Genomic DNA, 15,265 nt, shown 5'->3' with positions numbered 1-15,265 from the left:
ATCAGATAAACACTAACATTGTACAGATTTTGTGAGCTACCTCTTGTCACCGTGGACAGTATGGGAAGCGATAAGCTACTTGTCCTTCTTATTGTCTAACCAATTAGCATAAACATGTTGCACCCTGAGGAATTGCTCCTGACCTAAATTTAAGCTTGATGATTGCTGAGGGTGTGTTAGACCTGATGAAGGTCTCACGCCTTCAAAAACAAGACCATTTTTCCCTACTTACACCAGTTGATCTAGAAAAGAGATATTATTTTTCCCAGCCAACACTGCTACTCACGTAACCTTAAACTGTCATGGCTACAGCAGCACAGCCCTTCGGTTAAGAAAGAAAATTTTATGCAATATCACCAATACTATTCAGGCCATAGTGTTGTGTTAAACAGCATTTGGAAATGATGTTAGCAATAGCAGACCCACCTCCTGATCCTCATTTTTCCCAGCTGGGATAACCCTTTTTCAGGGCCATGGTAGGAGGCAGATGAAGAAAGAAATTCTTCCTTTAAAAGCAACAGAAAAGCAGCAATAAAGAACTACAGAAGAATCAATTTATTTTTTGAGTCCTCTTTACATACAGGAGATTTATTTCTACAAATTTGTTCCACAATAATAAACAGCAGTTGCAGATTCCTTGCACATTAGAACTATTTTGTCATAACCAAACTCTCTAAGAATACATAGTGATTTTGTACACTTGGAAAAACCAGAAAGTTATTCTTGGTCTCCAAAAGCAATAGCACAGGCAGCAGGTGAAACACCCTGCAGACAGTAACAACCTGCTCCCAACACACCAGAGCCAGCAGCTGCCAATATCACGGGTGCACAGAGAAAGGCGAGATGAACGCCCCAGCCCTGCTCTCAAGGACAGCTTTCCCACCAGGAGGCAGGGGGTCCTGGTGACCCCCCCTTGAGCATGTACGTCACAACCTCCTCCTTTCTGGCTAGCCCCAAGACATTACTCAATGCAGGAGCAAAAGGAGCTGCAGGTCTCCTCCAGCCAGGCGGTGCTGCTGGAGCTGGAAGCCAGTGGCAGTAGCCCAGTGCCCAAGGAAGTGGCCGGGCTCACCGCGAGCTGCCAGCAGCGTGCCACGAAGGGGCAGTGCCAACGAGGCTTCGAGTACCCATCAGTTACAATGAACAGGAGATTTTCTGCAATATGACACAACTACAAAATTAGGATTACAGGTATTTTCAGTAAAAATGCTGGTGACCATTCACATAAAGGGAATTTGTTACCCAGGCACAACAGTGGCTTTTGGAAGTTGAGTATTTTGCCCATAGAAATGTTGAAAGTGATTAAACAATAACATGAATTAACTGCTTGCCAAATCATAACTGTTTGATGTGTCCTGCTGGTAAACTTCTTAAAATACACTAGCATAACTTAAAGGAGCCAAGACAAGCATGCGCACACACACACTTCCCCCCCCCCCCCCCCCAGTCAAGAGTAGGGACAACCCCCCCGATTTCAGGCTGGAAAGTTTATTTTATAATAGATGTGCTTCAAAACAAAAACACATCACTGGAAGAATGTAATATTCCTTAAGTATGTATAATCAATCATGCTTTAAAGTAGTATGTTGTCAACTAAATATAGTATCTTACCTATTTTTGTAACAAAAAGTGGCTTATACTGCACAGATTATCCTAATAATTCCTACATTTCTCATCAAATAGTCTTAAATGCAAGAGTCTGTTTATACGCATGGAGCTATTAAAAAATTGAGTGTATTAGTCCCTACTATTAAGTCAGCATTCCATTTACAAACGCGAGCCTACTCCACCGCTATGGCACCGTAATAGACCTTTGTTAAAAACAAGTAGAATCAAAATGAAAAACTGTTCATATTATCTGTCAGAGTAAAGTTTCTCAGAATAAGAAATTTTAAGATATATTTACTTCCTTATTAAAAGCCCAGCATTTCACAGTTCTTCAGTGCAACAGCCACCAAAATGTGCTAGAGGTATCTCTCCTTCCAATCAAACATTTACCCTTCGCCACTGGTGAAAGGCAACAAGATCTCTTTACAACGTCTCGTCTTTTTCAATAAATTTTGCATGAAAACATGTTACCCCAGCACAAAGTTGCCTGCTGTCACATTGGAAGTATGATAAATGTTTAATGAAAACAACACCACACAGCTTGGTGTCAGACAACAGCTATCACACAGTCCTGCTTTGATCTGAACAGACACTTAAAAGGAGTTCTGAGTGCGCTTTGCACCACAGAACTCTATAACCTATATGCAAATAGGAGAAAATTACCATAAATTACTTCCCACTGCATAGCGTGGAAAAAGGTAAGGGAAAAAAAAATAAATACAACAAGCTCCAGGACTGTCTGACTGCTGTCAAACTCTGAGAAGTCCAATATTCCCAATTTACTTCTAAAGTCTTCTGCCAAGCACTGAAAAGCTCAGCAACAGGCATTCATCACCCAGGCACCGTCTGCAGAACCTGCTGGGAGCCGCCAGGGCTCGGCACGGCACACACAACTGGCGAGCGCTTTGGTTAAACGCCACTGAGAAAGGTCCCCTAGCCAGAGGGACCGCAGCAAATATTTAAAGACCTAACATACGGAATTAAAAGGAAAAATGAAGGCTATATTTGAAAAACACACTCTTCAGCTCTGTAGTATCTGTCAAAGCATTTAAGATGTTGTGAAATGGCTAACGCACAAAGGTATTGATAGCCTTATTAAGTATCAGAAATTAAAACAGCGGTCAGGTTTGATTAATGGCACAGCACTCCTTTTTCCAAAACAACTGAGAAGCTGCTCTTAATTTATTCAATTAAAAATTGTCAAAAACTCTTTAAAGAGTAATCCAAACTCCTGCTACTAAGAAAGCTAAGGTGAAACCCATAAATCCACTAGAAGTTATTTAAAGCTCACTAGTTTTCAGTAGGTTTCTCCCCCGGATTTAACAATGAACAATGATCCTTATGAAAAGCATGTCAGCATGCCAGAACGTGCATGTTTTTAAAGCTAATCAAGACTTTAAACATCAAAATTCAACAGCACATACATACAGGTCAATGAAAACACGTATACAAGTTGTTTTAAAACAACAAATGAATTTTAAAAAGCATAAATAAAAGATTAATGTAATGCTCTGATTGGCAAAAAAATTAGTGGTAAATTATTGTCGTGGTATAATTTTGTGTTCAAGCAAATCAGTACTATAAACACTTCACTTTTGAAGGCTTTGACATGGGAAGTTTACCAGCATGCAAAAGTTGCCGGTCTAAACACGGGATCTGGGAGTGGAAAGAACTCCACTAGTGACCGAGCTCCCCCAGCGCCATCAGGCCCACCTTGTGGAGCAGGACGGCAGTGTGTGGCACAAGGAGCGCACAGCCCCCTGCCCACCGCAGCATCCCCGTGAGCGGCGGGGGCACCTTCACAGAGCCTCCAGGCACCCGATGACACGTTTCATCTGTTGCTCTGATCTAGTCCTCAGGTCACAACTCAACAGAACTATGTACCATTATTTTTAGACATACAGAAAATAAATATATTTCCCAGATTTAATACCACCTTAGAAGAATACATGTTAGGAACAGTTACATACGTTGATACCTTTATAAAGTTTTACAGAAAACCTCTCATTTCACATATAAGACAAAACTGCAGTGCTGATACGCTTGTTAAATAAGCCACCCTATAACATTTAGAAAAAAAACCCTCACAATCTATAGTGCATTTTTAAAAGGTCACTAATGTTTGAGACTCAGGATATAGTCTAGCTAGTACTATATTAGTAACTCATATACCATACAACAAAGAACAAAGCTCTCACACAGGACTGCTACATTAAGAGCCAAATAAACATGGGAGGGGAAGAAGGGCTGCCCAGTCTCATTACAAGCAAATATTTGTTGCTCCAGTGAATACATCTATCTTCTTAAAACAAGTCACAAATGAAGGAAAAAGAAGGAAACAAAGTGTGTGTCAGGTGCACAAAGTCTAAAAGACAGTGATAAGGAAGTACCCCACAGGTGCCATAGGTGTGTAAAATAAAGGTTACTGGCTGGAAGCCTGCTTTAGTCATCTAAAGGGACATCAGCATAAAAAACCATACATATACATCACATTTCCATGTCAGAAAAAGCATGCTAAGATTTCACCTTGGGGGTGGGGGCCGCAATGGTATGTGAGCCTAAGGCACCTGGAGACCTCACCAGAAAGGGTTAGAAGGAACTGAGGCTTGAACCTCTTCCAGCCACAGTCTTGATGTAAAGCTCAAGTAATTCTCATGCTGTTGGAACAGGGGAAAGCTATTTTGCTTACTTGCAACTTATCTTTTCTAAATATAGTGCTGTCAATAAATTCACGTTTGATGGATAATCCAGACTGTATCTAGCACCTTGTTTTCCTATTCTGCTGGGACAGAATCTTTTTTAATAGGAAGAAAGAATTCTGTAATAAAAAACCCCACTGTCATTAGTTCATATCTTATTTTTAAGCATGTTTCTCTCTAGAAAGCAGTGCAATTCAGCTTAAAATCTTGTTGGTTGTTTGGTTATTTTTTTTTTTAAGTCACACTTATAGGATAAAGTACATCACTATACTTCCAGGAGGTCTATCACTAATTTTCCTGTAATCAATCAAAACCGCACAGCAAGGGCCTGCTGTAAGAACTGCAACTCCTTTCTTGATAAGCCATTGAAAATTAAACCCAACCCGCCCCATTCCTTTGATGCAGAGACAAGGCTCTTCCCTTTTTACTCGGTGACCTTTTCTGATCAATGCTACCTACATTTTTGTTTTAGCCCAGAGTGCATACTCTCTCACAAGATTCATTTTTGCAATGGAAAAAAAATGAAACCAAGAGAAGAGACCCAGGAAATGGCATAGCCAAAGGTAGGACTTGATACACTACTTTGGCAGAATAAAGACGACTAAAGTTTTGCTTTTTTCAAATAAACAAAAATTTAATAAAGTCACTAGACTAAAACTTATTAGTAAGAACTAGACACCAGATGTTAACAGAAAATTATGATTTATCACAAAATGTATATTGGTCCTTATTTTATCCATTCCATGTTACTCCCTAGCACTTCATAACGTATCAGTAGATATAGCGCAGTCTGTAACAGTTACAGAGGGGCGGTAACAGCTCGTTACAGCTCTTGTCAGTTCAACTGTCACAAGAACCGCACGCACACAGTTGGCTTTCCTGATCCAGCGTGTCAGCATGGTGCAGTTCTAGCATACAGCAACAGCCCAAAGCCATAGCGTGCACAGCATCACTGCTGCAGTCATGGGTCATAACGAGGGAACAATGTTGTTATTACAAACAGAGAAATATGATTTGAAACTTGGCCTGGGAGACCGGATGAATAGAAAAAGCTGCAAGGCCAAGCAAGTGCTTTTACTTTGGAAATGCTGGCAACAGTTGCTCAGAAAAAGACATACCATTTATTATTACTTTTTTTCTATGTCCTCCCAGGCAAAAAAGCTCCTTCTCCCATGCACTGCAACAAAACAAACAAAAAACGAAAGCAAACAAAAATAGGGGGAACACAGTCTGAACAACTACTATGAGATTAGGAGACCAACACAGCAAAGGCAAACTGTTTAGTTCAGATCAGTTGCAAAATGGAAGGAAAATAAGCAGCCCCGCACTAGCTGAATAATAACTAGTTAAGAACGTTTCTTGCTACATGCTTGTCATCAGCTTTATTTTGCAGAGTTTTCACTGGAAATTAAATAATCCTGATAATCTGAAAGGTGGACCACTTTTTTGTTTATGAATGTTTAGCGTGTGCTGCTGGGATGCTTTCTGACTTTGCGTTGCTTTACCCTTTAAGTGAGCGCAAAACGATTTCAAAGCTTGACAGACAGCTCTTAGCACCAGCTTTTTTCACCAAGTACTGTCAGATGCCGTAAATGAGATTCCCAACCCAAATTCAAAGCAGCTGTTACCACAACCTCCCTCCATAATGGCTGAACAAATAGCGTATGTCTTAAAACATTTCCGATGGTGAGAACAGAAGAGCTGAGCTGTGGGGCTGTATCTGTAACACAGCCCATCTCCACGACACGGCTGACACTTCCCCAGCGTTCAAGAAATTCAGTCAGTGCTCAGCCTTAAAGAATCTTCACTGAAATGGAGAATGCCAAAGGATGATGACCAGATTACTAATGGCAGAATTTTTCACTCTCAAAATCTCTCGAGATGTTCACTGTGAAGACAAGATCTAATTTGAAAGGACCTGAAGTTGCCCTGATTTAAAAACCAAACACAAGCCTTTCCCCCTCACATGCACAAACAGGCACAAGCCACGTGCAGAAAAGAAAACTATCATTAGAATTTATATAAGCCACAAACAAATAAAACCATTTGCTCCTTAATTAGTGCAAAAATTGCATTTTTATTCAGGAACAGTCACTTCCCAAATATATGGCTACTTATATCAGATAATCTGCAGTGCAGACAGGCTGGAATACCTTCTTTTATGCAAAGTCAAACTATGAAGTCAACCAGCACCTGATAATTTATATTTACCTTCTCACAGCCTGGCTTTAGCATGATCTTCATTATAGCTTTAAAGTAGCTATTTCCAATAAATACACTCCAAACATACATGGATGTAAACGGAAGACAAGACCTGGCCCTTGCTGTGTCTTGGAGTACCTGTAAGGATCTATGCTCCACACAGAGGTTGAAGGACCATTGTTTTCCCTATGATCCCCTGCTGTCGGAGTTTCTAGAAAGGCTCTGTAGAGCAACATTACTTTCTGTGCTGATCAACACTAAATCTAGAAATTCAGTCACTTGGAGAGTCATCTACAACAGATTCCTCTCAGTATTTCACATCCAAATGTACACCTGACAGTCATTTTTTGCGTCCATTTAGATTTTCTTCCTCACACTTCAGAGAGAAAAAAAAAAAAATGACCAAGTTGAAAAACCAGCACCATCATTGTGTTAGTGACACAGAATATGCCAGGAGGAAAAATTTTTTTTCTGTCCAAACTAGATCCAACTTAAACCAAGAAAAAACCCACACATTTTGAGGAAGTGTCACCCATCACTGTTTACTGCCTCTGTGACACAGACAGCTGATGGAGCAAATTGCTTTAGTGCTTCCTGGTCTGCTCCAGCATTAAGTCACCAGGGCGAGCAGTGAAGTTCCAGCTGAGGCAGCGAACCACTGTGCTGCGTCAGACTGGCATCAGGCACTCAGCTGCAGAGGCAAGCTATAATAAGAGTTATAATTCTAACCATACCCACAAAACCACATCTGACACATGACAAGACAAAAATGCTAAGTTATAACATAGACCCTCAAAAAATATCAGCAAAACCAACTTGCTACCTTCTGCTGACCACAGCTGACTACAAAAGGCCTTATAGTTACTGGAAAACAACAAAAAAAAATTATCTCGGTGCTTTCTTCAGAAAGGAGCATCAAGACAGAACAACCAAACCATTGAATCTCCCCTGCTGCTGCTGCAGAAGGACAAAATGCCAGAAGCCAACAGACTTATCTAGGCAAAAGATTCACTCAGCTCATGTTGTGCCATCCCTCATCCTACACATCTATAAACTAAGGAGAGGTGACCTTCTTTGGCCAAGGAGATCTTTTCTTTCCCATACTTTTCACACACACCACCCCCCTCCCCCCCCCCCAAAAAAAAATAGATAAAATATAGAGGACCAAAGTGGAGAGCTTGGGAGGCTTGAGAAAGCCGCATACAAAACCACAACTGTAAAACACCTTACTTGGCCTCATTTTCCTGGAGCACATGCAAGGCAAAGAGAAACTACAGCCGCTCGCTCTGCTCCTACACACAGGCATTCAAGGAAAACTGCAGGTTCCTAAAGCACTCGCACTGGGGTCTCTAACAGAATACTCTGTAGACAAGTAATTGTGCAGTAATTGCAAACAGCAACTGCATCAGAGAGCTCTGCCTTCTCTCTGTAGTCAGTAAGTTGCTTTGCAAAGCCTTTAACAAATAATAATGTGATGCGGATACAGTCTCAATCTTCAGAATGACAAATAACTGCAAAGAAAAAAGCTTCGCAGATCCATAGTCCCTGTGCAGATATACTTTGATCACTATTTGATTAAACTGAGAAACATGTCATCCCCCCTCAGAAAAGTTTATGAAGCACAGATGATATCAACATCATCCTAGGTACATTTCATTTTGTAGTCTAATAATGCCTTAAGTACGAAATCCCTGTACAAAGAATACCAGTCAGTACCTGAGCTCAGAGGAAAATGCACTGATGTCATAAAATGTTTCTACTATCAATTTGTACTCTTTGTCCTACCTACCTTGAAAACAAAATGCCCTGTTTGGGCCATTTCCAATTTTAGCATAAGCAATTTTGTAAGTTATCAAAATATGAAGATAAATTGCTTGCTTCCCCCAAAATTCCGAGCACTTCTGTGCTCTTCCTACAGCTATCTCATATTGATCCTTGCTATAAAAGGACCGAAAGCCAGGCAGTATGCTAATAGAGCACTGCTATATACTCCAACATGATTTAAGATGTGCTGCTTCTGGACACAAAGTCCAGAAAACCTCTCCCACATCAAATGTTATGTGCTCGTATGGATCCTTTCTCTACTTTTCTACCTCGATTAATTAAAAAAACCCAACAACCACCAAACAAAAAAAAAAAAATTCTGGCTGGAGCATCCAGGGTTCTTCTCAAGTCCTCCAAAAGTACCAAAATATATTTGAACTTCAGGTAAATGGGTAAAAGGCATCTTGTTTGTGATTTATCAGACATACTGCAAACACTTCAGGGGTTCTATTTACATTGAATGCTACTGATTGCTGAAAACATCCACAACAAGAAGAGACAAATATCCCTCATGGCTTAGTAAAACAAGGAAAGCATTCCTTAAAATGAAGGTGCCACTCCTGAAGCTCCCAGTGGTCTAAGTAATGTACTGCAAATAAGAACAGAACACGTGCAAGCAGCTAATCCCGAGTATTTACATAATCAATGCTATAACCATGGGCAGGTAGGTAGATATCTGAGAGCCTAAATAACTCATACCATTGAGACATGAAACCACGGAGGTAATTGTGAGACGCCTCCACAAACATGGGTGGAGGGTGCTACTCCAGAACTACCCATTTAGCATTTCAGTGGGAATCCCAAGGGAAGTCCATGAAGCGACACACCAGCGTCTTCCTTTTTGAAACCAATCACATAAACAAGGAAAAGTTAAAGGCTGCAGGAGATTTATAAAGCAGAAGTAATTGCATAAATCGCCTTTTTGCTGCAAAAACAAGATCAATGGTCCAGGTCATTTCAAGCAGAAAGGAGGCTGCCAGCAGGTTGCCGAAAGCAGTCCATCACTCCCCCACAGCAAGTGCTTCTGCTGAAACTGTGCTCTGAGCCGCAAATGAAGCCCAATAGGGCACGGAGGGCTGGTAAACAGTGAAATCCATCTTTTCATGGGAAACAGTCTTCATACTATGCAATACTCCTCATTTTTGCCTTAAATTGTTTCCTTAAATATTGGGGGGAAAAATTAAGTCAATTGAAGAAAACTATTTAACATACCTGAAATAAAGGGAGAAAAAGAACTGTAAATTAAACCATCATTTAGTTTGAAATGTCACATTCTGGAATTTTAAAATACTAAGAATCACACTATTCAAAGACTTTAAATCATTTCCACCTAGTTTATATAATGAAGCAAACTGATTACAAAAAGAGTAAAAATACACTAAATAGTTCCCTGTTTTACAGTTACATTGTTTGTCATGTCACTTACCCATGCTTCGTGCCACACATCTCCTTTTCTTTTCCTTTGCCCTTCTCTTTTATTTTTTCTTTCTCTCTGCCTTTACGCCGCTCTCTTTCACGAGACCCGCTATGAGTTCTCCTATGACTGGATCTTTCACTACTTCGACTATAAGAACGTTGACGAGGTCTTGATCGTGATCTACACAAAATCCATAGTATTAAAATTTAGCAGTCAGGCATTTTTCACTGTCACCGTATGTTAGGTTTGTTATACAGTCCAACTATTTTAAACACATTTTGAAATCATTTAGTGGCTTAATACTTTTTAAATAAAAAACTACCCATTTATCAAGAGAACTGTGAAAAAGAAAGCAGTGCTTCTACTCTGAAGAACGCAAAATAAATTAAACCAAACTATGCAGCATCCACCCTCCACCAACGTAATCTGGCATTACCAAAGGACTCCTTGGAGCTATTTGACGAGGAAAGGAAGGACATTTTTTCTTGAACATTAAATTTTAAATTCTTAAGTTCCGATCAATTTAACTTGGCAGATAATCAAAGAATTTGCAGATGCTACTGAATGCTTGTATTTACATATTAAATACTTCACTAACAATGACATACCAATAAAAACCAGAAGAGCCAGCAGTGACGTGTCCAAACCCCTACATCCTGCCTGCAGAGCTGCCACTTGCGCACAGCTTCTTAATATCAAAATCAGATTTGAAATACAGTTTGCAGAAAACCCATAAATAGGCCAACCCTACAGGCCCAATAATGCAAGAAACAGCATACGGCTGCAAGCATTTGCACACGTATTTGGTTCTTGGTTACAAGTTCCTACAAGGCTATAGGATATTCTGGTCTCTATCATGTTACCCATTCCTCTGTAATAAATGTATGTTGTTACTGATCTACTTGAATGAAAAAAGATCAAGAAGTATTACAGCATGACTGTTACTCTGGGTACCCAAAGAAAACTTTTCATTATTCTTTAATTTCTTTTAGATAGTTTTCCAAATTTTAATTTATAATTTATCAGAGATCGCTACATCTTTTCTATGGTACATGAGTAGCTATAGACAACAAACCCCTAGGAAAGCAGCAGTTGAAGTTTGCATTAGTTTCTTTTACAATGTACATCTTCATAAAAGTTCTGACAGCACCTCATTGAAAAGTTTCATTAAGTACTAAGAGGGCTAGAGGGAAGGGCATAAGAAAAATTATTTAGCACCTCTTGGAGCACAAAACTCCAAAGGCCTTTAAAGGCAAAATCACATACAAAAGATCACTCCATTTAAAAGGTAACAACTGTTTAATAAAACACAACAACAGAATAAGGAAAAGAAAATACTACATCCAGATGAAGCTATAAATTACATTTAGGAAGAATGTTGTTACCAAGTCTGGAACTTGTCCAGCAAGCTGGGGTTAACATATCTATTCTTGCCGTCGAGCCTTTCAGACTAGCGCTAGAGGTCAGAACCTCCGTTTTACGTTTCATTCAGCAGATGGCATCTCTTGCAACACAATATCTCCTATTATCAGTCACACTATTAGCAGTAATACGACAGATCAAATTACCACTTAAGTGGTGTATTATGAACTATAGAACATTTTCTGTCTCAAAATGGATTTTTATTATGTCATCACAAATTAAAAAGCATCCATCCATTCTTCTTCTCAGGCAGAGGAAGTTTTGACCTAAAAGAGTACTCTGGACATTAGAACTATTTTTTGGTTGGCACAAAGACACTGGTTTTACAAGCATCGTGATGAGGCGGGCACAGATTTACAGACCACTTACAGACATACACTATTCAAAGGCAACCTTGATTTCTGAGAACCCTGCAGGTAAGATGCAAAGCCAGAAACAGAAAAAAATAAATAAAGAAAGAAAACCTCTGTAGCAACACAAATCACCTTCATTTGATGCAAGGCCTCTCCTTACCTAAGGGTGTAGTCCTTCAAACGGAAATAACTGAGGAATCTAAAGTATTTATTGCTAGAGAGCTTACTTGCTCTGCTCAAATTTGAACTTGATTTCACATCTACATTTCACAGGTGCAAATAACAGCAAATTCAGTTCAGATTAGCTGGATGCTCAAATCCTAGATTTCTAGCCATTTGCATGTCTTAAGCAGAACAAACATCAGGTATAATCGATATACAGAAGAGCCGCTTTTAAAAATTAAAAGTAGACTTGTCACATCAAATTTGTAATAATGTACTTATAACAGCATTGACAAACTGATAACATTTGCTTTACAGAAGCTGTCCCTGTTCTTTCATTTGCAGGCTTTTACATCCACAAAATTTATTAGCCTAGAGTGATCACCAATCATAGCTTATCCTTTGGGGTTTACAGTTATAGAAAATAGCTGATACAGCTCATCTTCCCTGTCCCAGTCCCGCAGGTGAGGCAGGCAGATGACTATCAATGGGATATTGCAGTGAAGACCTTAACAAAAATGTTAAGTTCTACTCCACAGAATTCATCTCTGCAGGACACATGAGTTCAGTCAATCCTTAATTACCAGAGAAGTTGATCGGGGCTGCAGATAAGCCCAGAGCACAGATGCAGACAATCCAGAATTGGCTTCATGCAGAGACAACTTCACTCTGGTCAGACTTGTTAGCTCGGATAACAAGTTAGCACATTTAGAAGGGTCTTCAGGGCAGTTCAGGTGTGAAGTCTGGCTGCCTCCATGGGTTGCAGGCTCCAGCCTAACCCCAACTGACTGCGATGCCCTATTTAGGGGATCTATAGAGGGAACAGTGCAGAGAAACAGTTGCAAGGCAGATCTAGTGTATTCTGCTGCACCTGAATCCCCTTGCAGGGTCTCTCCTGTACATTTGCTCTCCAGTAGCTAAGACGTACACAGGGGTTATTTGCTCGGTACAGGACTGAGCAGCCAAGGCAGGAGCGCTGAGAGCAAGAGACAAGCATGCCCTAACAGAGCCCCTTGGTGCAGCACCAGGTAAACATCAGCCACACTGACCTGGATCCACACAGAGACATAGCACGACCTCCAAAGATTAATTTTCCTGGGTTTTCCGTCATTGTACAAAGTTCTTTGCAAATATTTTTCATTATTTTCCCTTAATGCTGCAGAGCTACAGCCCTCCCAAATAAAACTAACTCTGCCTGCTAAGTTCCTTGTATTTATTTATATTGATCACAAACAGTATTTATAAAGCACAAATAAAGCAACACAACTCCAGAGATACAGAAAGATGTCCTAACCCCAGCCATGAACAGTTGGACTTGATGTTCTTAAAGGTCTTTTCCAACCTGAATGATTCTATGAATAGGGATGAAGTAAGTAACGAAAACCAAGGCAAAGAAAAAAGGAACAGTCTAACATTAATGCTCCCTTCAATTTCCAAATGCTAGTGACACTTAGATTCTGTTAATTATCTTTAAACTGGGGTAACTACTGTGTTCCCAGTGTTGTGCAGCAACGAGTATTTTTTATAAAAGCTTACCTGGTATTAACCTTTCTCCTTCACAATCTATCCAAAGTCATAGTAATGGAGGACTATTAGAAAAACCACTAGGCAACTACAATCCACAGTTTTATTAACAAAGTTAAGTTGAACTTCAACTCTTAAGTGTACTAGTAGGCTGAAAAAAAAAATAAAAATCTTAGGAACTTCTCACACAAGTAAAAGCGTTAAAATTTTAAAATGTATTTGCTTAACTATCTAACAGCTTTGTATATTATGAGTTAAGACACATTGTGTAGTTTTACCACACTTTGATGAAACAAAGGAAGCACAGAGACTAAATACTTCAATATAACAGCCTTAAGATGCCAAAAATAACAAACTCTGCAGTATAATTCTCTAGAACAATTTCATCTTACATGCTAAAGTTCTGCCAGCAATACTGCCAAAACTGAACCGGAATTAACAAGAAGCAAGCAATAAACCGTGTAAGAACTGCTGGGCTCAAGCAGGTAAGACCACAATCTTCTTGATCTCTGCTACTGTGTGCACTCTTAAGAGAGCTCTGAGTTTCTGTGAAGTGCCATAGGAAATGATGATTAACTATGACTGAAGCAAAAGCCACAATTATACTGATACACCGCGTGAACACTGCATCTCTTCTAGAGCGCATGAAACCGTAGCTCTTTAGGCCACGCCACGGGGCAAGCGCCAAGATGGATAGGGACCCTGCACCACAAGTCTCACCGGCACAAGCGGGAACTGCAAAACACTCAGGAAAACAAACAGAAATGGGTTTTGCCTACAGATTTTCCCTGCCTTCAAAAAAAAAAAAAAAAAAAAAAAAAGACCTAAGACTTCTTGCTCCCCAAACTGAAAAGCTTAAGGAAGGGATAGATCAAAACAATAAGCAAAGAAGAGACTTGCTTTATCTTTTAAAAATGGCATAAAATGTAATCTTGGGGGGGTGTGGGGGTGTGTCAAGCATTTCAAACATGAGAACAAAAATGAAATATTGATTCAATGAAGTTAAGAAAACTTAAATAACTTAAGATAATGCAATTAGATTCACAGCAAGAAGGAAGTGAAAGGTATACACCACCATATACTGACCAAAAATATGTGTTCAGAAAGCAAAGAAATTATACGAAAACATTTTAAAAATACAAAGAAGGAAAAAGCACAGCTTTACACCAAATATGCAAAAGGATATGCTGTGTTTCATATATACAAGCAGATGTTACTACTCTTCGTGAGTTTTTATTTATTTGTAAATACGCCCAAAAAACCTGCTACTTAAATCTTCCCTCTTAACATACAACTGTTCCAAGACCTCAGTATCTAAAACCGGTCTAATTTCCCCCAGCTCTGAGGGAAGCTCCAGTCTCTCTTACACCCCAGGCTTATACAATTCGAGACTAATTCTGCACCACCACGCACAAGTTCCAACAGACCAGGTGACAAGAGGACTACTCAATGGAGAAGCCACAATTCCCCATGTAGCTTGGCCTTGTCCGAAACAGTAAGTGACTGTGAACACATACCATCCTACAGACATCAGCACGAAATTAAGACAATATTTAAAAGCAAGTCTGGAATGCTGTAAGCTTCAAGTCTTTGACTATGCAATCCAAACAGCTTTCTCCTCTTATTTTCTATGCTGTTTCTTCCCCCTCTCTTTCTTTTAAAGAAAGAGGTAACATTCAATCTCTAGTATCTGCTTTTCTGTGGCAACTGCAGAATTTGAACAATGAAACCTCAGAAATTTAGATCACACAAGGCTACTGACCCTTCTCTAGTACACCAAATTAATTTATTAAGACCAAGACCAACAAGAAAAACGATGCTTCATATTGCCTGAAATACACCCCGTACCCAGCGGCCACAAGCCCCGCCAGCACGGCTGGGTTCACGGGCACAGCCTCCCGGTGGCGGGTGACGAGCGAGGGCTAACCCCGACCCAGAGCACCGCCAGCACCGTCACAGTGCCAGGCTTAAGCACACTGAAAAGCTGCACTTAAAGCCACAGAACTTCACTTGACAGTACATTACCATTTTAATGAGATAGCTTTTTCTAGGAA

At 39.9% G+C, this 15,265-nt stretch overlaps 1 protein-coding gene across 2 annotated transcripts in view; it reads right to left on the bottom strand.

Annotated features, from left to right (window-relative positions):
- RSRC1 (arginine and serine rich coiled-coil 1) overlaps window positions 1-15,265 on the bottom strand; it is a 167,833-nt gene that overhangs the window by 119,936 nt on the left and 32,632 nt on the right. Inside the window, exon 4 of one of the 2 annotated variants that reach the window (XM_080410302.1) lies at window positions 9,760-9,930. The exons of the other annotated variant lie outside the window; for it this stretch is intronic. Within the exon in view, the coding sequence (XP_080266428.1) occupies window positions 9,760-9,930 (171 nt within the window). The remainder of the gene's footprint in view (window positions 1-9,759; window positions 9,931-15,265) is intronic. 2 annotated transcript variants of the gene reach the window in all.

This window comes from Falco punctatus (genome assembly GCF_963210335.1).
Source record: "Falco punctatus genome assembly, chromosome: 13".
NCBI lineage: Eukaryota > Metazoa > Chordata > Aves > Falconiformes > Falconidae > Falco > Falco punctatus.
The sequence above is the reverse complement of the archived record's forward strand: the minus strand, read 5'-3'. Positions and strand labels throughout refer to the sequence as shown.